Source organism: Heteronotia binoei, chromosome 5 (assembly GCF_032191835.1).
Source record: "Heteronotia binoei isolate CCM8104 ecotype False Entrance Well chromosome 5, APGP_CSIRO_Hbin_v1, whole genome shotgun sequence".
NCBI classification, from domain to species: domain Eukaryota; kingdom Metazoa; phylum Chordata; class Lepidosauria; order Squamata; family Gekkonidae; genus Heteronotia; species Heteronotia binoei.
The window spans coordinates 102,376,855-102,404,483 of record NC_083227.1 but is presented as its reverse complement, the minus strand read 5'-3'; the positions used below and the strand labels follow the sequence as shown (position 1 = coordinate 102,404,483).

Genomic DNA, 27,629 nt, shown 5'->3' with positions numbered 1-27,629 from the left:
GGGATCTGTTGAGGCTGGGTGAGTGGGTGTCAACGTGGCAGATGAGGTTCAATGTGGCCAAGTGCAAAGTAATGCACATTGGGGCCAAGAATCCCAGCTACAAATACAAGTTGATGGGGTGTGAACTGGCAGAGACTGACCAAGAGAGAGATCTTGGGGTCGTGGTAGATAACTCACTGAAAATGTCAAGACAGTGTGCGTTTGCAATAAAAAAAGGCCAACGCAATGCTGGGAATTATTAGGAAGGGAATTGAAAACAAATCAGCCAGTATCATAATGCCCCTGTATAAATCGATGGTGCGGTCTCATTTGGAGTACTGTGTGCAGTTCTGGTCGCCGCACCTCAAAAAGGATATTATAGCATTGGAGAAAGTCCAGAGAAGAGCAACTAGAATCATTAAAGGGCTGGAACACTTTCCCTATGAAGAAAGGTTGAAACGCTTGGGACTCTTTAGCTTGGAGAAATGTCGACTGCGGGGTGACATGATAGAGGTTTACAAGATAATGCATGGGATGGAGAAAGTAGAGAAAGAAGTACTTTTCTCCCTTTCTCACAATACAAGAACTCGTGGGCATTCGATGAAATTGCTGGGCAGACAGGTTAAAACGGATAAAAGGAAGTACTTCTTCACCCAAAGGGTGATTAACATGTGGAATTCACTGCCACAGGAGGTGGTGGTGGCCACAAGTATAGCCACCTTCAAGAAGGGTTTAGATAAAAATATGGAGCACAGGTCCATCAGTGGCTATTAGCCACAGTGTGTGTGTGTATATAAAATTTTTTGCCACTGTGTGACACAGAGTGTTGGACTTGATGGGCCGTTGGCCTGATCCAACATGGCTTCTCTTATGTTCTTATACTATGCTAGTTCCAATAACATTTCTGTTATGAGGGAATCAGTTATGTATTCAACCTTAAAGAATAACTTTAAAAAGGGAAAGAAAATCCCTGCAATTTCAAAAGTCATCTGCTGTGCAGCATGGAAGAGCAGCTGCTCAAGAAAAATGCTCTTAAATTCTGTTGGGGATGTGGAACTAGCTGTGTGAGTTCTTGGATCCTGGTCAATCAGTTTGTGATGTATTGGTGAAAGTAAATTATAGATGCAGGGCTTTTTTTTGAGCAGGAACACACAGGAATACAGTTCCAGCTGACTTGGTGTCGGGGTGTGGCCTAATATGCAAGTGAGTTCCTGCTGGGCTTTTTCTACAAAAAAAGCCCTGTATAGATGTGAATTGTATACAGACATCAACTTTCAAACTGTAAAAAGGCTTTTGGTGGGGAGGGAGGAGCTTTACTGGGTGGTGGTGTTTGGCAATAGAAATTTAACTACAAAGTCAGCCCAATGTTGCTGAACAGAACCAAAGGTATTAATCTAGCTGTATTAGCAAGACTTGGAAATGGTTCCAGGTATTGCTACATTAATATTTTATGAATATTATCTCATGCAAGTTAACTGCTAGATTCTGCGCACAATCAAAGTATGCAAGGCCCTTTTGAGCCTTGACTTAGACTTCATCACAAGATGTACTATATAGTTCTCGATTTTTAGATTCCAGGTTTAAATTTTAAATATGGTTATCTAATATGTTATTTTAGATATTTTATATTTTATTCTCTTTGTACTATGTAATTTTATATAGATTTTTGCTAAATTTTATATTTTTATTTTAACTGGAATTTAACGAATGCCTGATAATTTTTTTGTCAGTTGAATCTGGTCACTGACAACAATAAACTGGTTAAAATAATGCACTATCCATTTACTGGTGCCAACTTCATCAAATACTAGCACATTATCATTAGAAATAAAAAAAAAATTATCGCTCCATATTAATGATCTGCTAGGATCAATAACAAATCTTGTTCACACTATCAGTTTTATCTCACTATTACATACTGTTAGCTTATTTCATTCCACAGAAAGGAAAACAAAGGATTTCCTTCCATCTGTTTTGAACTGATAGATGTTAGAGGAAATCCGTAGACATTCCTGTTTTGAGTAAACTTTTCTTGCTCAGGGTTATCTTTTTACCGCTGTGCTCTTTTCTTTAAAAGATATTCTGTTGATTTGTTCTTAGGGGAAGAAATAATGCTGCTGTTGTGTACTTTGGAATGAGAGATTCACAGCATGCAAGTATTTTTTCCCTGTTTACTTTTAACTTCTGAGTTTTCTTGGATCTGATTTTTAGTAGGTGGAGTTATCTTACAGAAACGGCATCTTCCACATCCCCTGCTAAAGGCACGGCTCTTTTGAGTAAAGGAATGAAGATGAAACCTCCTGTCTTATTTTTTTTCTTCCTAGCAATATGCTTGATTCACACAGCCAAAGGACAGAATCGTCAGGTAAGTTTGCATTTCTTTGATTGTCTGAGTCTGCAGTCCTGGGTCCACTTGGGAGTAAACCTCATTGAGTTCACTGAAGAAGTTTAGTTCCTTCTATAAATGGCCCTACAGTCATCCCACATGTTAAACAGATATGTTTCAAATGATTATGTTGTAATTTTTTTATTCTGATGTTGAGGTCGTTCAAATCACTTCTTCAGCTGAGATTTTATAGTTAGACTGTACTTCCTCAGTATGTATTTGTGTGCATATATGTATGTACATATGTGCTCACTCGCACATGTGCAATGTTCAGTTATTAATCAGAACAAATATAATTTGCAGTTGTTTTGATTTTAAAAGTGTCTTGGCTTAATCTGGTGACCTGTTTCATTATAAAAACTTGCAAAAAATTAGACAGCCGGCACCATTTTAAATATTTCTTCTGACATTTTACCCATACACATACATCTGACCATTGGCAGAGTCAGGAAACTGGGATGGATGAACATCAGGTCAGATTCAGTGCTAGGAGTTGTATGTGTACATAGATCATGTGCTTGCATATACTTTTTAATGTATTTATTTAATTCATTTGTACCCCACCTTTCACCCCAGTGGGGACCCAAATAGGCTTACATCTTTCTCCTGTCCTCCATTTTATCCTCACAATAACCCTGTGAGGTAGGTTAGACTGAGAAAGTGTGACTGGCCCAAGGTCACCCAGTGAGCTTCCAAGGCACAAGTGGGGATTCAAATCCAGATCTCCCAGATAGTAGTCTGACACTCTTAACCACTACACTACACTATACTGAAGATTTGCCTGGAGTTCACACTTGAAAAAAAGTGGGATTTAAAATATAGCATTCAAAGTTGCCACCAGGACAGAAACCACTTCCTTTCTCTTCTTTTTTTGCCAAGCATATATAGTTCTATGCATGCTTGCATACCATATCTAAGAGTCATTGAGTAAAGATGAAGATGCACTTGCCTGCTATTTACGTCCATGTGCCAATATCAACAAAGGCCAGTGCATTATTAAAGACTTTCCCATTTTTTATCTGGAAGTTACTTCATCAGCTTCTGCATTTTGTTGCTCCTCCATCTTTTGGCAAGGATATTTATGGCTGTTTGCAGGGCTCATTTGCATATTAGGCCACACCCCCTGGTGGCCATTGTTTCACACGGGATTTTTTGAAGAAAACGCCCAACAGGAACTCATTTGCATATTAGGCCACACACCCTGATGCCCAGCCAGCCGGAACTGCATTCGTGTGCATTCCTGCTAAAAAAAAAGCCTTGGCTGTTTGCCTGCACAATTCCCCTTCTGCCTATCCCAATTTAAGTACCAAGGAACATTGTGTGTAATGATACACTGCCACGGCTACACTTGGGGGAACATGTGGTGTTGACAATGCATGGTTCAGATGTGACAGAATATATATAAGATTACACTAAATGACTGTGGATCGAAATGAATAGCCATGTTAGTCTTTCTTTAGCAGTAGAAAAGAGCAAGAGTCCAGTAGCACCTTAAAGACTAGCAAAATTTGTGGTGGGATATGAGCTTCGTGTGTTACTGTTCATTTCTTCAGTATCTGCAGGTAGATATATATGTACTTCAGTATCTGAAGACATGAGCAGGGACTCACAAAAGCTCATACCCTACTACAAATTTTGTTAGTCTTTAAGGTGCTACTGGATTTTTACTCTTGTCTACTAAATGATTGTGACATTTTATCATGCATTATGATCTGGAAGCTGTGCTGATCTTGAAGGCTGGAGAAGATAGCACAGTTGGCTATCTAAATAATGTATAATAAATGCAGAATGAATACAGATGCTAAGGCTAAGCTAGAGGCTCCTGCTAGACTACTTCATGTGCTACACTGTCTATGGTAAAGAGTGCTCAATGATTCATATGCCATATCTTGAAAAAATTCAGGGCAATTAAAGTATTTTGATGCTGCCTGTCATGGTTTGCTTCAGTTCCACTGGGGCAGATTCTTCAGATGATAGAGTCCTTCTCAGGCCGTGAGATCTCCAAAGCACAGGGCCCTCTGAGCACCTGCAGGTAGACCCTGTGATTTCGCCACAGCAACCAATTGTGGTCTCTGCCTCCAGTGAGCCAGCAGTCCAGGAGCCACCTGGAAAGGCCCATACCCCATTGGCACCTTTCAGTTACCTGGAGTTGCTGCAGGAGCCCTGTCTAGGTCTCACACCCCAGAACTTCAGGATATTAGATGAAGGAGGACCAGGGCAGAGACAGACCTGACAAAGGAACACACAATAAGCAGACTGGGGTCTACATCTCTTAGTTCTCTCCTAGGAAGGAGATGAGGTATACTAGCCCTAGACAGATGCTGGGACTTTTATCAGGTCATTAGAAAGAACAGAATCCCACCTTCTTATATAAGGCTTCAAAATCACAGAAGCAGCTCCCATAATGCTTGTTGTCATTGCCTTGGCTACTGACTGACTGAGACCTGCTTGCCTGACTCATACCTATTCTTGCCTGTCTTGTACCTGTCGTGCCTTGCATTCCTGCCTCGTTACCTGCTTGTGGAGCAGAGGAGGCCAGAATAACGAGACACTTGTCATGTTAATCAAAGGTCCACTGAAACATCTCCGTTTTACAAGCCCTGCAGAACTGAAGGAGATGCAAAGAGCTTATTTGCATATTAGGCCACACCCCCTGACATCACGATTGTTTGCAAAGGGTTTATGTAGAAAAAAACAAGAGGAATTCATTTGCATATTAGACCACACCCTCTGACACCAAGCCAGCAGGAACTGCGTTCCTGTGCATTCCTGCACAAAAAAAGCCCTGCATAATGCACCTTGTCCATCTAAATACACCCTCAGAGAATTCAGAGTAGAGTAGATGGGGAGGGTAGAGTAGATGGGGAGGGTTGTTCATAGGGCAGATTCACAATGATATTCAAATACAGTAAAACACGAGAACTGTTGTTGTTGAGAATTGTTGTGTTTTGTAGTGATTGATTATGAGGTAATATAGAAGCCCTGTGTGTGACAGTTGATCAATGACAGCTGTTTCAAATGGGCATATAATTGCTTCATGTTGTAGACATATGCAGTGATGAATGTTCCATAATAAAATGGGGCAGAACAACTTAGTAACAAATAAAATGTTCAATGACTGTGTTTTGTGTCTGCGTGTGAAGGTTTGTACTAGTGTCTTCACTGCTTATGTCTGGAAGCTCCAGGGACATATCAAACTGACACAAACTTTGGTTATGAATTTTTTTGATGGAGCAGGGTGAGATCAAAATTAATAAAATTATAAATGGAATTTTTCTCCTTTCAGAACACATTATGAATCATTTATGGAAAGATTTTTTTTCCTTCTCATAAAAATAGAACTCATGTTGGAAGAGAATGTCTTATCAAGTTGGTTTAGAAGAGATGGCAGTTGGTTTAGGAGGGATGTAAAATGGAAGTATTTCTTCATATGCCTGACCACTGCAAAATCCACAACAACAAAATGTGATGGTAGTTACAAGATTTTTAACAGATGGGTTTTAGAAAGATTGGGCAATTAATGAATATTTTATCTGCTAAATGAATTGATATATAATTTTTTGCCAATTAACTAGATAGATTGTGGGGGAGAGAGGGTTTTTTAAATTAATTGGCAAGGATAAAATTATTATTGGTAGGAATAAGTTTTAGTTATATCATAGGAAATATTAGCTGATAGAGTGCTAGGTTGAGTGAGTGAGTGAGTGGGAGGAACAGGATACGTTGATGTGCATACGGTTGGTGATCTGAGACTCTATGAAGACCATCAGCAAGAGATGTCTGGTCAGGGGATTCCAGTGCTCCTGGGGAGGGGAAAGTACAGAAGTGGGAGCAGGCAAAGTTGGAATGGAAGGAGACTGAGACACAGGGGGGCTCACTCCCCTTCCAGCCTGCGTCCCATCCCAAGAATAGCGGGTATGGGGGCCAAGTGGAAACACTCGCCTTTGTCCCTGGTATTGTGCAATGCCAGGTCCGTAAATAATAAAACCTCAGTCCTGCAGGATTTCTTAATCAGGCAGGACATGGACCTGGCTTGTGTGATGAAGACCTGGGTGTGGGACTGGGGGGACGGTTGCTCTCTCCCAAATAGCCCCACCTGGGTTCTCTTTTCTTACCCAGGCTCAGACTTGCGGGCGGGGGTGGTGGTGAGGGGTGGCCTTTTTCATATGGGAGGATTGCTCCTTCAGGGCACTTTCGTCACCAAAGATCATGGGCATAGAGTGTGCTGGCCTGATGTGGGATGTTGGGGAGAGTTTGGCAATCTGGCTGGTGTACTGTCCGCCTAATGAACCGCCACTGCCTTACCATCCCTGATGGATGCTGTAGCAGGCTGGGCATTGGAGCATCCTCGGCTTATAGTCCTGGATGACTTAAGTGTCCATGCCAAGGATGCGGCTTCCACTCGGGCGACGGACTTAATGTCTTCCATGGCAGCACTGGGACTCTCCCAATATATAACAATGCCCACGCATCAGGCCGGACATGTGTTGGACCTGATCTTTGTGGCGGGAGTCATAATGAATCAGATTTCTGCCAAGGCAGTGCCATGGTCTGACCACTATGCCCTGAGGGCCCGTGTGGATATTCCATCCCTACCCTGTTTAGGTGGTGAGCAAGTTTTTGCTCGCCCGCAAAGCCAGATGGACCCTTTGCAGCTTCAAATGGCTTTATGGGATCCCTGGCCCTCTGGTGCCTCGTTGGATGAGCTGGTGGAGAGCTGGAATAGCCAGCTCTCTACAGCCATCAATGAGATCGCTTCCCGATGTCCTCTTCATCCTCATTCACGATCCACTCCATGGTATACCCCGGAGCTGCAATCGATGAAACGGTGATTGAGACGACTAGAGAGACAATGGTGACGCACTTGTGACGAAGCTACGAGAACATCTTAAAGATCATTTATGCAGACCTATGAGATGGCAGTCTGGGCCACAAAGAAGACTTACTTTGTGTCCCAGATTGCGTCTGCGACCTTGCGCCCAGCACAATTGTTTAGTATAATTCGGTCATTAACAACTTTACCGCAAGGTAAACCAAACGTTAGAGAATTGGAAATCGGCTGTGAGGCTTTTGCGAGTTTTTTCACAGATAAGGTCTCGTCGCTCCGACGCGACCTTCCCACCATAATTGATACAGTGAAAGAACTTGGGGCACCGAGCACGTCTTCTGGTTCATTTCTAGATTCCTTCAATCCACTCAGCCTGGAGGAAGTTGACTGGATCCTTTTTGCTGTACGCCCTAAGACCTGTGGGTTGGACTCGTGCCCGTCCTGACTTATAAAAGCTAGCCAGGCATTGCTATGTGAGCCACTACAGGGTATTGTCAACAGATCCCTGGTAGAAGGGATCTTTCCCACACCTCTTAAAGAGGCTGTGGTCCATCCCATCTTGAAAAAACCATCTGCAGATCTGGCTGTATTGGCGAACTATCAGCTGGTATCAAGCCTTCCCTTTTTGGGTAAGGTTATAGAGTGGACAGTGGCAACTCAGCTACAGGGATTCCGGGATGACACTTCCGCACTGGATCCATTCCAGTCCGGCTTTCAAGCAGGTCATGGGACGGAGACAGTTCTGGTCGCCTTCATAGATGACCTCATGTGACATCTGGATCAGGGCGGCTCAGCGGTGCTGTTATTACTAGATCTGTCAGCCACATTTGATACAGTTGACCACCAGCTACTGACTAGCTGCCTTGCCGACGTGGGGATTCAAGGGTCTGCCTTACAGTGGTTGGCCTCCTTTCTCCAAGGTCGGGGACAAAGGGTGGTGATAGGGGAGGAATCATCCCAAAGACACCCACTTATATGCGGTGTGCCACAGGTTGAGGTTCTGTCCCCAATGTTATTTAACATCTATATGCGCCCCCTTGCCCAGATTGTCAGAAGGTATGGGCTGGGATGTCACCAATATGCAGACGACACCCAGCTCTATCTATTGATGGATGACCAGTTCGACTGTACCCCGGAAAATCTAGACCTGGCTCTTCTGAGCATCTTGGCTCAGACTGAGTCAGTTGAAGCTGAATCCGACTAAGATGGAGGTTCTCAATCTGAGCCAGGGTGGTCCAGGGGGGAGATCCCTCTGCTGGCTCTTGACAGTGTGCCACTAATACCGGCCACTAAGGTCAAGAGCTTAGGTGTGCTCCTGGAGCCCTCTCTTACAATGGAGGCCCAGGTAGCAGCCACTACTAGATCTGCCTTTTTTCATCTTCGGCGGGTGTGACAGTTGGCCCCTTTCCTGGAGCATGACGACTTAGCAATGGTGATCCATGCTATGGTCACCTCAAGAATACATGGGGCTCTCTACATGGGGCTACCCTTGATGCTGACTTGGAAACTACAGCTAGTGCAGAACACTGCACCACGGCTGTTAATGGGGCTCCCTCGATGGGAGCGCATTCAGCCAGTGCTGAAAGAGCTGCACTGGCTACCTATTGTGTTCCGAGTTTGTTTCAAGGTGTTGGTATTGGCCTTTAAAGCCCTTTATGGTCAGGGGCCTGTCTATCTGCGGGACCGCCTTTCTCCACATGTTCTCCAGAGAGCACTGCGTTTAGGGACAAAAAATCTACTGCCCATCCCTGGACCAAAGGAGGCTAGGTTGTGTTTGACATGGACTAGGGCCTTCTCAGTGGCAGCACCAGAACTGTGGAATGCTCTCCCGGAGGCCATAAGGGCCCTGCGGGATCTTTCTACTTTCCGCAGGGCCTGTAAGACCAAATTGTTCCAACAGGCCTTTGATATCTAGCAGGGAGAGAACTGCCACCCCACATCATTATAGAGTTACTATGTGATCACCATCAGAAAAGAAGAACTCGCTTATATTGCAGTGGTACAGCACCACGAAATGGTTTTAAATTGTAACTATGTTTTATTAGTCTTAACTTGTAAATACGAATGTTGTTAGCTGCCCTGAGTCCGCTTGCGGAGAGGGCGGGATAGAAATTTAAAGTAAATAAATAAATAAAATGAGGGTAGGTCTGTCTATGGTTGTTAGCGAGGGTTGCCATACCCCCAATCTGGGTTGAGTTTCCTCTGATTTCTGGGGCTCTGGCCCATTGCCAGTCAGCTGGCCAGAGGGGAAGCCCCACCCACAACAGCAAACACCAGCAGTCACCCCTCTCCTCTTATGAGATTTAAAGGACCCCCAGCTGATCGGTGGGAGCACGTGGCCTGCCAATCAGCTGGAGGGCCTTTTAAACCTTGCAGGAAGAGAGGGCAGGGGCAGCAGTTGGCTGCGCACCTGAACTCCAAATGGCAAATTGAAAAAAAAATTGAAAGGAGGGTTCCTTCTAAATGTTTTTTTGCAAGTGAAGGCTGCCAATGCCTGAATTTCAAGTGGAAAATTTGCTGCTTGAAGTTCAGGCATGTGTGGTGGCCAGCCCCACTCACAAAAAAGACCATTTAAAGGGAAGGTTTTTTGCAAATAGGCACCGCTGGTGCCTTCCAATGGGCTGTGTCCCAAACAAGGGGGGGGGTTGTAGAAAAAGCCCAGCAGAAACTTATTTGCATATTAGGCCACACCCCTGATGTCACCATTGTTTCACACGGGGGGGCTTGTAGAAAAAGCCCAGCAGAACATATTTGCATATTAGGCCACACCCCCTGACACCAAGCCAGCTGCAACTGCGATCCTGTGTGTTCCTGCTTAAAAAAAAAAGCCCTGGTCCCAAACATGATGATATATGTCTGAACACCAATCCCTGAGGGCAAACAGCAGGGGATAGTAATAAACTTTGTGCATTGTTAGTAACCTTGTAGAGCAGGGTTCCAGCTTTTCTAAGACTGTGGGACCTTTGGAATTCTGACAGTGTGGTAGGTGCAGTCAAAAATGGCTGCCCCAAAACAGCTGCTGCATAAGGAGGAGCCAGTCACAAAATGGCTGCTGAAGCTTACCTTCAGTCATACAGTGAAGATCCTTGTGCTGTAGTGGGCAGCTGCTGCCAAAGCAACATTTCAAAAGTCTACACAGCCAATCAAATCTTCAATCAAAAGTCTTTCTGGCCAAAAGCCCCACATGGCCCCACCCACTTGTTGGGCACCACATTGAGGAATCAATTCAATTTGCTTTATTACGGTCCATGACCAAATACACAGTACAATGCAGACCAACAACCCCCAGAAAAATTGTAAAAATCTAGAGGGACTTAAAAAGGTAAAACATGATATAAAAAATACAGATAAAAAATTAAAAGATTATACAGCTTCAGTAAAATATTAACTAAAATACACTGATTAACATTTGTTTCAGTTTCAATAGCATTTATGGTAGTATAAAGAGTACTCAGGGATTAAGGTAAAGTAAAATACAAGTTTGGGAATATTCAAAAATAATTAAAAAACAAACAGTTTCAAGACCCCTTTGTTACATAATCCTCACAAATTCTCCTAGCTGCTGCCAAGAATTTGGCACAATTAGATGTAAATTGGGGGTTAGAATCTGATAATAGCATATTTCTGATTTTAAAAGGCTTCTCACCTCCTTTATGACACTACCAACTCAAGAACAAGCCTGTATACTTAGTCCTATGGAGCTCTTGGTATCCACCCTGAAGGGCTTAAGACAGCCCTGGGCAGAAAATAAGAACCTAATGGACCCCCTCCCCCCGCCTCAGACAGTTCTCTAGTGCCAGCGCCATCAAGTAGCATTCCATTGGAACCAATTATAACAATTAAGAAAAGGGGCAATAATACCAATCTGATTATCCCTCCAGACAATCCAATTTTGTACACGATCTTAGATGAACCTACTGGTGTTGAAGGAATCACTGACCCTGTTTCCCCGGCAGAAGCTTCAAAAGTATGACGGCCAATCCAGCGTAAAACAGGGAAGCCAAACCATTTTAAAGTAATCTCCTGGAACATAGCTGGCTGGGTCCGCCCAAGAAGCCTAGATCACTCCCCACTTTTTAAGACATATGATATTTTACTTCTCCAAGAGACCTGGACAGCCGGGGAGCTTCTATTGGATGGCTACTATGGTTTCACATTGTGGAATCTGTTCTGAAGGCATTTGGTGGGCCACTGTTGGAAACAGAATGATGGAGTAAATTGAGCATAATTTTTACCTATAAAACATTTCTCGTGATGGAGATGTTTTTTAGCAGATGTAAACAGCACTAATCACTTGACTAGTTAAGAGGCTGATGGTACAATCCTGTGTAGAATTAATCCATTCTAAACTCACTGGATTAAAATTGGAGAACTTCCACTTGGGATTTGATTGCAAATCCCAGAGTGTTAAGAGAGCTTTGGCAAATTTTAAAAAAGAAGAAGAAAGGCAGCTTTAAGTGGGAGGAGTTTGGAGTAGGGGTGTGCAAAAAAAATAATTCTGAATTAATCAGATTCTGAAATATACGGGCCAAAATATTCGGAATACTGTATATTTCAGAATACTGGTACTCGGAATAGCCGTATATATAGGAGATATATGGCTATTTTCGAATATAAGGCCCCATGATACCCTATGGGCCATTGAAATCAATTGCAAAATAGGGTATATTAGAAGCTGCCTGGAGGGGAGGGGGTTTGAGGGAGAGCCCCCAAAACTGCAGGAAACCCTCAGGGGACTCTCCCCTACAAAACCCCCAAGTCCCAAAAAGATTGGGCCAGGGGGTCCCTGTCTTTGGGCTCCCCAAAAGACCCATTGCCACCAATGCTGGAGAAAGCCCAATTAGCCACTTCCTCCACTATAATTGCTGCGGGGAAAGTGACTCTGGCCAGAGAGGGGTTTGAGGGAGAGGCCCCAAAACTGCAGGCAGCTTCAGGGGACTCCCCCGCATGCAACCCCACTGGCCCAAAAAGACTGCACCCATCTGTGGGCACCCCAAAAGGAACACTGTTCCCAATGGTGAGAAAAAACCAATTACAGCCACTTCCCCCACTGTAATTATCGTGGGAAAGGTGGCTCTGGGGAGCAGGGGGGTTTGAGGAGAGCCCCCCAAACTGCTGTGCAGCTTCAGGGCACAAAACGCACAAGGCAAAAAAAAAAATGGACCAGGGGGTCCAATTCCTGGGGCACCCAAAGTCAAACCTAACTTCACACCAGAGAATCTCTATAGGACCCAAATGCACTACATCCATCTATCTACTCTATGAACCCTGCTGGCCTGGAACCAATCTAAACCTAGTTACCAACGTCACTGCGACACAAAACACAATCTGCTCAAGGTCTGCAGCAAACCCAGATGCCAGCTCTCCTGCCCTGTCCCAAACAACGCAGGGAGAGCTGGCCAAGCACAACAAGCATGCTGGTTCTGGGTCTCTCACCTAAATGCCAGCTTCCCTACCATAGAACACACAATCTACAGATGCCAGCTCTCCAGCCCTGCCCCAAACAACATGGGGAGAGCTGGCCAAACACAACAGCCCTGCAACTCTCAAACAAGAGAAGCAGTGGACCACACCTAGCTCCACATCATTCTGTATCTGACACAAAACAAGAAGCATTTAGACTTACCTTGGTTGGCTGGTTCAGGCTCTTTTGCGTTACCCAGGGTGCACCACGAGGAGGCGAGCCAGAGTTGCACCCCGAATGAGGAAGATCACTGGGATTTCCTTGCAAACTCAAAATCAGGTGTCCCCTATAACTAGAGAGAAGCTGTGGTTTACCCTATGGAAATCTAAGGATGCACCTGCTTTCAGTGGCTGAAAGCAAGATGCACTGCAACCCTAGTCTCTTTAAAAGGGAGCCTTATGTGGCCTAGTACTCATGCTGCCTTTTATGAGAAACCTAAAATCTTTTTAAATTGCCCCTATCTGGCCTTGTTGAATTTTGAAAGAAGATAAAGCCCTAAACTGGATTAATGTTTTTAAAATTTCAAAAAACACAATCCCTAAAAACACCCTTATTAGTGGGGCAGCCTATTTAGTGGCCCTAGCCAAACCGAAAGCACCCTCAGACTCCAAAAATAACTCTATAAAAACATGAAAGTGATCTACCCCACACAGCTTACACACCAACCCCCTCACACTAACCAGAGGTAATTTGAAAAAAACCAAAATATGATAGAAAAAAACTTAACTTTTACCCCCCCCCCCAAAAAAAAAAACAGAACCAGGAAAATGGACAACAGAACAGGATGCAAAACCAACAACAACAGATCCAAACAAATCACTGAGAAAAGGCCAAGAAACTCAACTGTTAAAAAGTGACCTTTTTAACAATAAAAGACCTCAGGTCAAATCAGTCAACAACACCCCCCCCACCACCAAAAAAAAAAAAACAGAACCAGGAAAAGGGACAACAGGGCAGGATGCAAAACCAACAGCAACAGATCCAAACAAATCAATGAGAAAAGGCCAAGAAACTCAACTGTTAAAAAAGTGACCTTTTTAACAATGAAAATTAGCCAAACAGCGCCCCCGTCAAGAACCAGAACCAGAAGAGAAAAGGAACAACAGCAGCACAACACAGCAGAAACAAATCAAACACAGAATCCTTTTTAAAAAGTGAAAAACTTGACTTTTAACAATACAGTAACTTTACCAACCCCTCCCCCCCCAAAAAACCTTCACCCTAACTCCAAGAAATCCAAGCCACCCAAATCAGGAAAAGTAAAAGGACACTGCACTTTTAAAAGTTCTCTCACTAAAGTAAGATATAGGCAAATTGGCAAAAAAAACCCACCCCCAGCAGAACCCCCTAACCCTAACCCCAAATAAGCTACCCAGTACCTACCCACCCAAATCTGGATAAGTAAAGGGACTCTGAGTCTTAAAAAGTTCTTTTACTTTTATCCTAACTAAAATAAAAACAAGAACCCCAAGACTGTCTTACCTTAGATGTCTCCTCTTATCCAGGCAGGTCAGGCAAGGCCGAGAGAGAGCAGCGGCAGCTGAGGCCAAGTGCAGCACAATCTTTCTCTTACACCAACACCAACACAGCAGCAATGGAAAGGAGTCCAGCCAGGCAGACTCCTTAAAAAGGTTCTCTGGCCCTACACAGAGCAGTTTCAAAAAATACCACTGCTCTGTGATTGGTCAGAGAACAGTGTTTACTTGGATACCCAAGTAAACAAAAGAACAACAATGTTGCTGATGGCTGGGGGATTAGCCCAACCATCAGCTACACAACAGCCCTGCAAAGCATGCATTTGCAGTGCATCTTACAAATGCATGCTTTGGATTGGCTGCTCCTCTCCCCCTCCCTCCCTGATCCCAGGGAGGCTATGGGAGAGGCAGGAAAAGGCTTCCAAAGGCGGGAAAAGAGTCAAGCAGCTCCCCTGAAGCTGCAGAAGCTCCTTTCCCGCCTTTTCTATGGACTTCTGTATACTTCCGAATATTGATTCAGAAGTATACGGGAAGCCATATATGGCTCCTATACTATGCCTTCCAATTGTATTCAGAAGAATACGGTGCTGTATACTTCTGAATCGGGGTATTCGGAGGTTTATTCAGTTCAGCCGAACTGAATGCACACCCCTAGTTTGGAGTGGAGAATTTTCCAAGACTTTCTGTGCTTAATGTTTTTGTAAAAGGGCAAGTCAAGATGTGTTTTGAATCCTGTTGGAGAATGCCAGTTAGATGTGATATGGATCAGAGACACAATGGACAGGGAAAGATTTAAACACCACTTCACTGCTTCTCATTTCCAAATCCCACCTCAAAGACACACACATGCTGCATTTAATTTTTAAAACATCCAGACTGTAATGCAGTTATCTGAGTAGTTGTGCCTGCAGTGAACTCTTAAAGATATCAAGATATGGTGATCATTGCTGGATTACATTGACAAATGAGCAATAGCCTCCTAGAGTGCAATAGCCTCCTAGAGGAAACAAAATGGTCCTGTGTGTTTCCGAAGGTGATATTTTCTGTACTTATATATGTGTATATGTATGAGTCCAGAAGAGAGTCTGTAGCTTGTGGATCAGATGCCTTAACATAGATGTAGAAAAAAGTAAGAGTCCAGTAGCATCTTAAAGACTAATAAAATTTATGGCAGGGTATGAGCTTTTGTGAGTCACTGCTCACTTCTTCAGATACTTCTTCAGTATCTGAAGAAGTGAGCAGTGACTCATGAAATCTCATACCCTGCCACACATTTTGTTAGTCTTTAAAAGTGCTACTAGACTATTTTCTACTGCTGCAGGCAGAGTAACATGGCTACTCATCTTAACATATATGGTTCCTCAGCGCAGATTTCATAAATCTAGTGTTTTACTTTTCCTTTGAATTGACATAGAAAAATTATGAGGGTCTCACAAGTAACTGCTAACTTTTTCCTTTTTAAGAAGAAATTGTGTCTTTAATAAATTTAACACATTATTTTCTTCCTACTTTCCAGTTAAAGTCTATGCAATGCAACAAGAAGCTGACCTTTACAAAGAGCACGCCTTGCACTTCCTGTGCTGTAGCTAACAGACTGCAGTGCCCAAGAGGGTGGATAAGAATAAGCTTTGGGGGTACAGAAAAAGGCTGCAGGTTCGATTTCCTTCTTTTCCTTTCAGGTCGAAGTGTGAATCATTACTTCCCACTCTCCTAAAGCTTTTGTGCTACCTTTGTAACAGCCAGTTGTCAAAATTTTATCCCAACATTATAGCGTGACCAAGAAAAAGAACTCATGGTGGGGCTACCCAGATAGAAATAGGCTTGCTTCTTAATGGATGGGCTCTCCAAGAGTAGAGAATAGATTCAGCTCCCTCTCTAGCAGTGTCCTAAGTTTTTCCCTTCACAGCTTCCCATGTAGCAGGACCAGCATTAAGGGACAGCTGAGTGAGGTACTGTCCAAGGTTTATGGCCTGGCAGAGGGTCCACTGTTGGTGTTGCCAATTTGCAGAGATGGGTCCTAGGAATCTCCTGAAATTGCAGCTGATCTCCCTCTAGAGAGCAGCTCCCCATGTGGAAAAGGTTGTTTATAACATCATATCCATGCCAATCTCTCAAACTCTGCCCTCCACAGGCACAACCCCCAGCTCTCCAGAAATTTCCTAAACCAGAATTGGCATCCTTACCCATTGCCAACTGAGATCTAAACCCATTTCTTCTTACTAGTAGAGGAAAATTGGCAAATAGTGAAAAGTCCTGATAGACTGATGGCTGGGGAGGGATTCTGAGCCCTCCTTGCTGAGGCCACTCTGGTCCCAACCCTCACCCTCATAGTTGCCACTGCAGCAAGTCATTGTTCCTCTCCCTGTGCAGATTGGGCAAGCAGCCATGGCAGTGAGAGAGCCACCAGCCCTTGCTCTGTGCAGGGCAAATGAGCAGCCACTGCAGCCAGAGAGTTGGCTGTCCAGGCAAACTGTTGCTGTGGCAAGCAATATGGCTGTGCTACTCTCAAGCCACCACTACATCAAGACAGCTGGCTTCCTGGGCTGCTCTAGCGAACAGTTGCTGCAGCAAATGGTGAACAGTTATGGTGGCAAATGAGCCTGCTGTTCAAGCCACCTGCAAGCATCCACCACGAGCCCACTTTTGCTCTTTTTCCCCATTGTTGAGGGGTAGGTCCCTTTCCAGGGCTGTTTTTGCCTCCCTGTCTACCCCTGCTCTTTAGGAATCGGAGATCGCCCTAGAGACCTCTGTGATATCATGGGGCCTCAGGGAGTATCTGTGATCTCATGATGGGTAAAGCACTTGCCTTTTAATCTTGCCAGTGCTGATCGGAGCATGGAGGAAAGTGAAAATGTCACACTCTGCTCCCTCCTCCCAGGAGACACCTTGTGTACAAGGTGGTGACAAACATAGCATCTTCCCTAGGGTCCTCCAAAACTGGAAGCCAGGCCTGCATATAAGTGGTTACCTTCGCAAGGAAGAGTAAACTGCTGAACTTGGGCACATTGTAGAGCAGTGGTGGCCAAACTGCAGCTCAGGAGCCACATGTAGCTCTTTCACCATATTGTATGGTTCTCGAAGCCTCAACTGCCCTGTTGGCAGTGCTGGGTTAAACCCTGGGGAGACCCCTAGGCAGTCAAAATCTTGAGGAGCTCCTCGCAAATTATCTCAGAGTCGGAGCACCTGCCCCACTGCCTGCAGCCCCTGCTGCAGGCACCTTCTCAAAAACCCCTTTGACAAAGCTGTGGGGGAAAGGCAGAGGGAGGCAAACTTGGAGACTACTCCAGCAGCCACCACACCAGGCAAGTCAGGCATAGAGTGGCTCAGTTGCTGGCTGCATGTGCAGGCTCAGAGAGCTGCAAGCAGGGGAAAAATCGGGATGGGGGGGGTGCCAGCTCTAAAGGTGTGTGGGGCCCATAGGCCAGTGCCTACTTGGCCTAATTGTTAATCCGGCCCTGCCTGCTGGCCAGCTTGGAAAACACATTTGTCTCTTTAAATTACTTCTCTCAAATGGAGAATGCATTTAAAGTTAAAGTTGCTTTTTCTCCACCTCTCCTTCCTTCCTTCCTTCCTTCCTTCCTTCCTTCCTTCCTTCCTTCCTTCCTTCCTTCCTTCCTTCCTTCCTTCCTTCCTTCCTTCCTTCCTTCCTTCCTTCCTTCCTCCCTCCCTTCCTCCCTCCCTCCCTCCCTCCCTCCCTCCCTCCCTCCCAGCTTTCAAACATCTGATGTTCATGTCTTGTGGCTCTCAAACATCTGACATTTATTCTATGTGGCTCTCACATTAAGCAAGTTTGGCCACCCCTGTTGTAGAGGAAAGGATAAAACTTGCCCTTTACCATAACATTGGGTGGCATGGTGCTAACTGACAGGGATTTGAGGCATATCTGTGCAGTGTGGTATGTTTCTATGTGCAGCATGCACTGAAATGCATTATACCTTCCCGGTTACCTTGCAGTATACAAGCATACCTCTGCCAGCAGCAGCCCCAGTAGACCTCTTCACACCCTCTCAGTAGCCATGTATTTTTCCTCTGTAGGTACAGGAGAGCACTTACAGGATTGACCTGTAGTCAATTTTCAGAGTTCAGATTTCCCCTGTTCAATGCTTTGCTTTCACCTTTTCAGTTTCAGGGCTGGTGCTCTTCTGGTTACTGCATTGATTCAAGAGCTTCATACATTCCCTGACAGCTATTGGCAGATATGTGAAGTGGAAACTTTATCATAGCTTCTTTTGGTACTTTGGTTATCTGTTTGGGTGCAGTACCTCTATATCTTAATGGATTCTTTATTGACCTTTTGTTACTGGAAATAGAATGAGGCATCAGATGGACCTGTTATGGTTCAGTGAAGGGTAATAGAAAGATCCATGGCATCTGCTTTTCTGTTGTGCAGTATGTATGTGAGCACAAAGTACTGTGCTGGTGGCCAAGATGTTTATTTTATCTATTTCCATCCCTCCCCCCACCCCAATCTTTCTCTTTCCCCCATGGGACCCAAGGCACACTTTAAAAAGCCGTTTCTTCTTGCAAAAATGCCATACAGTATTATCAAATGCAGTGGGTCTGGATGGTGTTTGGCAGCCTTATTCTTTGTCATCAAGTTTAGATTTGGGCAGACTAATTTTGATTGCTTTAACTTGATGCAAATCACCCATTGTATGAGAACAAGATGGAGAAGCTGTACATCTGCAACTCTACCTGATGGTGAGAATAACTTCTAGTTTAAATTTCAGCCTCCTGAGAGAATAACATTTTAAACAAGATATTGCTGCTCATGATCACTGGTCAGGAGTTTGTTTTTTAATATTTCAGTTATACAGTAAAGCTGGAAGAGAATACACTTTCACTATCAGGCTGCACTCACACTTGCAAAAAGGAAGTTGAAGAGAAACTCTGCTGCCCAGGATACTGGGGTTCTGAATGCTATGGTAAGGCTTTCTGTCCAGTGCATCAGATTCCAGCCAGTTAAGGGCTCTGAGGCATGAAACAGGAACCCTGTAGTGTGGGGATGGGATCTGGCAATGAGAGACTTGGGACTGTGCACCCAAACCTTGGCGTTCCCATCAGGCACACAAGGGAATAGGGATGTTCAACACTGGCCCTTACAACTGGCAGGCAGCATGAAGATTGTGGGTTGGCCCCATACAGTATGAGAAGCCTAGACTTTTGCCTTTGCCTACTCAATGAAGTACTGCCTACTGGACTTCAGACTCCATCTTCCCTTGCTTTGAGCTTCAGGTCCACTTTAGGTAGTCTGCTAATTGGTCATGTTCTATGTGGATTAACCAATAAATTGTCACTAGTCAAAGATCCATTTGACTTAGTGGCAATGGAAAGTGCCATAGCAAATATATTAATGGAAAGGAAACAACAGAAGAGGGCCAGTATTAATGTTATTCTAAAGACCCGTGGTTCGGCTCTCTATTTGACAGAATGTCCGAGTGGATCTGGAAAACCGTGCAATGGCCATGGGACCTGTTTGGATGGCATAACACAGAATGGAACGTGCATCTGTGAGGTCAGTTGGGGCACTTACAAGTACTAGTGGTGCTTGCATGTTTTCTTGTAAATATGGCTATAAGCATCGTCAGGAAAGTCTCTAAACTACAAATCCCTCGACACCATGGAAGCTCTAGATTTTTTCTTCACCAAAATTCTGAGTGAGTCAATTCGGACTTCCTTCTTGTTATTCAACCAAAGAAAATGTTGCCTTGAACTTAGAAGAAATGCCCATCTATACACTAAGGCCAGGTTTGTATGTGTAACAGAGGGGCAAGAATTTTGTGTGATAGAACAGGCTGCATTAATTCAGACTGTAGGTGTTTGGCCAGCTCTCATTTTTAAGGTATCTCCATGTAAAAATCTTCCTACAACTAAACAACAACTTGTCAGAAAGTGAGAGAAGTTCTAGCCTAGATTAGTTTGCCACTGTCTGGGAATTATGAATATGAGAAACATAACATAACATATGGTTACTTAGTAGTATAGTGGCTCTTTAGCAATAATTTCAATGGAACTTAGACGAAACAATTCATATGTACATTTATTAGGAGATATTTAAAACACAGATGGGAAGCTTGATTTAGAACGATTTAAATTAATCTTTTATAACTTTTATATCACTTTTTTCCTCTTCTTTAACCCCTTGTACTATTATCTCATATATATATATATATATATATATATATATATATATATGCGATAATAGTACAAAGGGTTAAAGAAGAGGAAAAAACGAATTATATAACACGTGTATCTCAAAGATAACTATACATTGTAGGGTATATCATACAAGAAGTTTTTTAAAAATTCTCCCCAACATCCCCTTCATTGCAATTTTGAAACATTTTCTATAAGATACAGTCGTACTTCCTTGATCTATTTTGCAACTTAATAATTAATTTCACCATTACTGCATATTCTGTATTGCATATTTTGTCATTTAATATAGCATGATTTAATAGAGATCACTTATGTATCATATAATAAAAGAACACTAAAATATTTTGTCCAGTTACTGGTACATTTGTATCCAAAACTTATTCTCAATCAGCTTAACATTGTGGTGCACATATATATACTACAACACATTCATATACAATTTTAAACTGTTTCTCATTCTAAATTTAAACCATTTCTCATTCTAAGTTTGTTTTCTACTTGAATAATATACATACCATCTCTCCTCAGATTTCAACATTCTCAGATACATTGTTAACTTTGCCATTACTGTATAAGCAAGTTTATTTTCCCATTCTTCTAAGCTTTTCTCTTTTCTCTTATTGATTTAAATAGCCTTGGTCTTCCGTGCCTAAAGTTATTGTCAGTTGCCTGTCATTGAAACAAGAGAAGCCTACTAACAATAGCACCAGATGAGCAAACCATATTTCTGTATGCCACAAGTAGGCACCACCAAAGTGGCTATGGACGGATAATTTTTAATGTTGTACAGTTAACCCAGGATGACTTTAAAGCATCATACTTACATGGCAATGCTGACTGTATTTTAAGACATATGGAAGTGACAATGTTAAAAACTGTCTATGTTGATTTATTTAGAACAACTATGGAGGCTATGCTTGCCAAGATTGCTGGGATGAAACTCGTTTTGGACCTGATTGCCAGTCTGGTAAACTGAAGATCTTTTTCAAGTGTACTGAGAAGTTCTCAACTGTAGAAGAATGAGGATATTAAAGTGGGCAGATATTGATGGCCATATCCTTTTCTAGGAGTATCTTTCCCATCTGGATGGGAGTAACAGTGTGTGTAGGGGGTGTGATATTGGATTCATGCCTTGCTCTGATGCTTCCTAGAGAAATCCGGTTGGCCATTGTAGGAAACAAGCTGCTGAACCTAATGAACTTTTAGTCTGATCCAGCAGGGCTGTTCTATTGTTCTTATGTTAATGAATGGGTGTGAAAAGTCTTTTTCCCATTGCTCCATGAATCTGTGGCTTGGGTTGCCTCATCATTTCCTTTGTGGAACATAAGTAAACTTTAAATTACTCTCATAAGTAGTTGTAGAATGAAAAGGCAATATGCAAATTTGGTGAAGTAAATAAATAAATTGCTTGCAATGTATGAAAATAAGCATTTAATATGCCATGTCTTTTGAGATTAACCTCTACTGACCTGAGCAGACCAGTTTTCTAGTTAGCTAAGGATCACCAGCTTTTCCATGTATTCTGAAATTTTTGAGTAATTTAAAAGGTTGCACAGAAGCAGATATTTTTAAATGTTGTATATTTGGATGTTGGCCTACATCACACTTTTCTGAACTGTGCACTTGTGTGGTTATTATGCATAGTTTTCTGTGACTTTTCCACAGTTTTCTGTGATTTGTCATTGCATTCTACCCTTAACATGGTTTAAAATAGTTATTTACATAATGTAATACATATATAATCTCAGAAATGGCCCTCAGGTATGTAGCAGGTATGTCTCACAGGATATTGTAAATAATCAACTTTTGGTTAATGAAAACATCATTTGCAGACCAATCATGGTGCTTTGCAAGTTGATCAAACAACAGGACTTTTCCTACCCATCCCTACTTATTTCACATTGGGAGTTTTCGCACAGAGCTTACCCCAGAGCGATGTCCCTCTTCACCGTGCAGTGTCTGCGCAGATTTCTCACCAACTGCTCCGCAGAACCAGGAAGAGCCGCAAAGTGCCGAGCCTTTTGCATCGCAAATGTAAACCGCTAAAAACCAGTTTACGTTAGTGACGCAAAAGCCGCAGCTCTTCGCGGCTCTGCGGAGCAGTTGGTGCGAAATCTGCGCAGACGCTGCGCAGTGAAGAGGGACGTCACTCCGGGGTAAGCTCTGTGCGAAAACGCCCATTGTTTTTATGGGGAAGCATATAAGTAAGTTCACAGTGACTCTGGTATATTGGGTCCTGGGGTACAATGGCTCCAGTTTTGCATGGTATGTATAATTTTTGTTTGCCTTATCTGATAGTATGTGAGTGTCAGCATGGAATCTGCAACCATGGGATCTCTGGTGATGGACGATGTACCTGCTATGGTGGATACACTGGCCCCAAATGTGATCAAGGTACATGCTTTTTGCATTTTCCTTCCCTTACAACTTCCCAAGATGTGTTGGCTTTCAGTTTATACATCTCAGAGATAGCTGCTATGTTTTATGCCGCTACTAGGGTTAGTGTCCCTGTTGAATACTTCTCTTGATGGAAATTAAGTATTTTGTTAAATGAAATGATGAGATAATAACTTGTTCTATAATGTTTCTTATAATCCTGGAAGGTTTTATGAGCAATAGTGGCTTCTGAAAGGCCACAACTCAACAGAGCAAGAATGCAGTTTCTTGGGAGTACAATGACTTGGTTTGCATCCCAGGTTGCCTGGAAATCATAGGCTGATGTTCCTGTTTTGCAGAAGCTGTTATAGAATGAGTGCCATACATAGCCTTGAAACATACCTATATTTCTATTCAGCAGTAAATGCTTGTGTGTATACTTAGTGAGTTTTAGTAATTTCTTGCTACTCTTTGCTTAGGAAGACTGTGAGAAAGAAATCAGCAGCAGCTGACCCTGTCTTAGCTTGGGTCTAATGCAGTCACTTTTTGAGTAATTTGTTCTTGGAGGTACCAAAATAGATAAATTATATCTCCTCATTTTTGGCCTGTGAAAGCTGGTACATAATTATAGTATTAACTTCTTCTTCTTCTTCTTTTGGTGTTAATGTCTGGAGGAAGATTTCCTGCTTACACACATTCCAGCCATTGGCCTGTCTCTTCCACCATTATTCAGAATGATTTCCTGTTTAAAAAACATTTTCATGCTGATTTTGCTAATGTTCTTCCAGTCACCATAGATAACACCACTAATTTCCTCCTTGAATTTCCTTTTGGAGGGTGAGGTAGTTATTTCTGACCTTGCAACACTCAGCATCCGCACAATCATAGGGTTTTCCTGAGTGAGACACAAATACGATAGAGATGTCTCAAAGCACCCACCCAGTTTTCACATTACATCAAACATATTGTATGTTCCTGTATATGTAAATATGTTTGTGTGCATATTTAGCATTTTTTATAAAAAAAAAATCCCAAGCCTGCAAGCAAAGAACTGCAAAGATATAATGAAGAACAAAAATAAAAAGGAATATACATTTAACAGGGGAACTCTGATCAGGACACATACCCCTAGTTAATCCTCTGGATGCTTATGAAGAGTGCAATTTTATGAGCATTTACCCGGAATTAAGTCCCCCTGATCTTATTGAACTTAATGTACAAACAAGACCTTTTTTTGTAGAAAACGCCCAGCAGGAATTCATATGCATATTAGGGTACACCCCCTCATGCCAAGCCAGCCGAAACTGCATTCCTGTGCATTCCTGTACAAAAAAGCCCTGTGCACAAATCACCATGCACAAAATAAGACTAGAAGTCATTTTTATTCTTGCTGGAAGTTCCATTTGCATTTATTATTATTTTTTTAAATCTGTTTTATAATTTCAGAACTTCCTCTCTGTGGAAGTGTAATCTGTGATGACAAATCCCATTGTGTGGTGGAGGGTGAGCAAGCAAGGTGTGAATGCTTACCAGGCTATCAGAAGATTGGGACAGAATGTCAAGGTGAGAGGAAACAGCATTTGTATAAAACTACCCGCACATTCACTTTTTGTAAGCCTTGCAAAAACTCTATAAGGAGGGCTTCTGAGAACCATTGTGGATTCATTGACAAAGATTTCCCCATTCCAACCCAAACATTGTATGAAAGCCAATCATGTGACTTATCTGAATCCAAGGGTCTCCAGGATGCCAAGTTCCCCCACACACACACACACACAATGCTGTGCCTGTGAGGGAGGTTTATAAAGTGGCTTCTCTAAGGTATGTGTGATCAAGTTGAGTCATGGGTGCCTGACTGGATTCTCAGTCACATGTTCTCATGGGGACTAACCTTTAAAAACCTCTCTGTAACTCCATGGAGCTCCAGATGTGGAAGGGGGAAGTAGAGTTTTCAGGATTCCCTCCTGCATAATTTTCATCAGTGGAAACAGCCATAAGGATATAGACAACATGGAGCCTGTGGAAGGGGCAAACAGGTCCCCTTGATGAAAACGATGGGGGAGTGAAGCCTGATACTTATTCCCATTTGCAGTGTTTGGAACTGCATACAGCAAATGTAAGGTTTTAAGGGTTAGTCCCCTCATGATTATATAACTGAAAGTCAGGTTAGGCACTTGTGATCCAACTCATGTCACATGCAATGTGTAATTTGGCTGTAAGACTACTTAGAACATGACAGCCATCTTCTACAGTTAGGCTTGCCAATCCCCAAGTCCCAGTTGGGGTTCTCCTGCTTTCCCAGGCTCTTTTCCACTCCCAGTCAGCTGGCCAGTGGGGGAAAGCCCCGCCCCCACAGCCACTATGTGCTTTTCCACCTCCAGAGACTTCAGACTCCACTTGGAAAGGCTTCCCCTTGGGATGGTGTGTCTATGTCTTTAAGGATGAATGGGGGTGGGGGGAGAATGGGGGCAGAACAACATGGCTGCTCCTAGTGGCTGTGAAAGCAGCCCAGACCCTCTGTTGGTTGCACAATCTTTTCAGAGGTCATTTGCATAGGAAAGGTGAACTTAAACTTTGGTTGCTCTGTGTTACTTTGAAGAAGCTGAAAGTTCAGCAGCTTGTGAGTAGAAATGCCAATCCCCCACTTCAGAGTTGTCAGAAACGGGGGGTGGGGGAGGAAAATGTCTGCTGGGCACGTCATTATTCCCTATGGAGATCGAGTCTCATAGGGTATAATGGAAAATTGATCTGGGGGTATCTGGGGCTCTGGAGGGACTGTTTTTAATGTAAAGGCACCAAATTTTCAGCATAGCATCTGATGACTCTCCTCAAATTGTGCTCCAAGTTTCAAAAAGATTTGACCCGGGGGTCCAATTCTATGAGCCCCGAAAGAAGATGCCCCTATCCTTCATTATTTCTAATGTAGGAAAGGCATTTAAAAGATGTGTGGTTCCTTTAAATGTCATGGCCAGAACTCCCTTTGGAGTTCAAATGTGCTTGTCACAACTTTGTTTATGGCTCCACTCCCAAAGTCTCCTGGCTCCACCCCCAAAGTCCCCAGATATTTCTTTAATTGGACTTGGCAACCCTATCCACAGTCCGTCCTAAGAACACTTTCCCAGGAGTAAGCCCCATTAAATAATCTTCAGTAGGACTCTAAAACCTGTTTGGGATTGTTCTCATCGTCTCTCTCTCTCTCTCTCTCTTTTTAAATACAATACAACTTTATTAAAAGAATCAACACCAAAATATACATATTCTCATAGTCTTTTAATTGCTTCACTGCACAAAGAGTATATATAAGCCACTGTTACTTTGTCTATTCACTGTATGTTATACAGGAATTTTTTTGGTAGAAAAAGCCCAGCAGGAACTTATTTGCATATTAGGCCACATCCCTGACACTAAACCAGTCGAAACTGCATTCCTGCTCAAAAAAAGCCCTGATATTATGGATGAGGGATAAAAGTAGGAGAGAGCCATTTGTCAATCAAAAGTACATTTCAGCCAATATAGGTTTTATATTATTGTTACTTATTCAAATATACTTTGTAACCCAAAAGGTTCTCAGAACAACTTATAAATAAAGAATAAAACCAGCATTAACAATTCCAGAGAATAAATTAATACTAAATAAATCCCATTATGTTGTACATAGACAGTAAATGATAATACAGGTCAATTAAGAACATAAAACTGCCTTGTCCTTTGAAGAACTGCTGAAATAAAAACTGCTTGTTTTTATATTTGCTTTCTGGAAAGCAATGATGAAATTTGTTAGTAAGTGAGAGTGCTATCACTGACAAAATTCCTGCACGTTGTCCTCCCCAATTCATTTTCAAGCAAAGAAGGGATTTGAGGCAAATTATTTTCAAATATGGGGAATGATAGGGAGCATTTTAGCAAGAGGCCATAGCTCAGTTGGTTGGCTTTGCATGCAGGTTCCAGGTCCAATTCCCAGCATCTCCAGCTAAAATGATCAACTAGATGATGTAAAAGACCTCTGCCTAAGACCCTGGACAGCTGCTGCCAGTCAGAAGACACAGAACTGATCTTGATAGACCAATGGTGTGACTCACTAGAAGGCAGCTTCGTGTGTTGTATAATTAGTCATAAGGGAAAAGGCTTTTCCCTATCTAACTAAGGAATTCAGGGCCTTAGAGGTCAAAATGAGCTGTTTGAATTGTGCTACAAAACAAATTGGAAGCCAGATCTTTCTATCTTGGGCGTTCACCAGGGCAATCAAAATCGATCATGATCCAAAAGTCTCTGGCATTGTGCTTTTATTATTAACACAGGAACTACAAAGCAGTAAACCATTTTGAACATAACATAAAAACAAACTATCCTGAGTTCCGTGATTTCCCACCACTATTGTCCCTATGTTGCAGCTGAGTACTAGAAACCGGCTTTGATGAGTCTCATGCACAGTGTTCCCTCTAAGATGAGTTAGTGTGAGCCAGTTCACAGTTTTTTAGCCTCCGGCTCATTTTTGTCTTAGCTCAGGAAGAATGGCCCCAGAGCAAATACATTTATGCAATAGTCAAATCGCTCGCTCACAACTCTAATGCCAGTAGTTCATGAAACAGAATTTTTGCTCACTAGACTCCACAGCTTAGAGGGAGCATTGCTAATGCACCATGGGGCCATGCTTGTTTGTTCTTTGATATAAATAGGCCCAGTGTATGAAGGCTTCAGTAAATCCCCTTTGTTAAGCAAATTGCCCTAAAAATAGGATTTGGGGGAATTTAGAGTGGAAGGCAATCTGCCTTTTAGCAAGATCAAAAACCTATGTATACAGAAGGTGTCTGCTTTGGAAGTTACCCAATAACGAGACAATATAATATAATATAAAAAGGTTTATTATGAAATAAAGACAAACATACAAGAATATAAAGTCACACAACGCACATACAGTCCTAATAAAAATAAGATAGAAATAGACAGGGGTAAACACAAGGA

General features: G+C 42.8%; 1 protein-coding gene across 1 annotated transcript in view; it reads left to right on the top strand.

Moving 5' to 3' along the window:
* The first annotated feature begins 2,031 nt into the window (after positions 1-2,031).
* Positions 2,032-27,629, top strand: part of STAB1 (stabilin 1) — a 164,696-nt gene continuing 139,098 nt past the window's right edge. Inside the window, exons 1-7 of the mRNA XM_060239960.1 lie at positions 2,032-2,344; positions 15,649-15,785; positions 18,942-19,057; positions 19,562-19,647; positions 21,189-21,258; positions 22,590-22,685; positions 24,114-24,230. Coding sequence (XP_060095943.1) covers positions 2,264-2,344; positions 15,649-15,785; positions 18,942-19,057; positions 19,562-19,647; positions 21,189-21,258; positions 22,590-22,685; positions 24,114-24,230 — 703 coding nt within the window. The 5' untranslated portion in view covers positions 2,032-2,263. The remainder of the gene's footprint in view (positions 2,345-15,648; positions 15,786-18,941; positions 19,058-19,561; positions 19,648-21,188; positions 21,259-22,589; positions 22,686-24,113; positions 24,231-27,629) is intronic.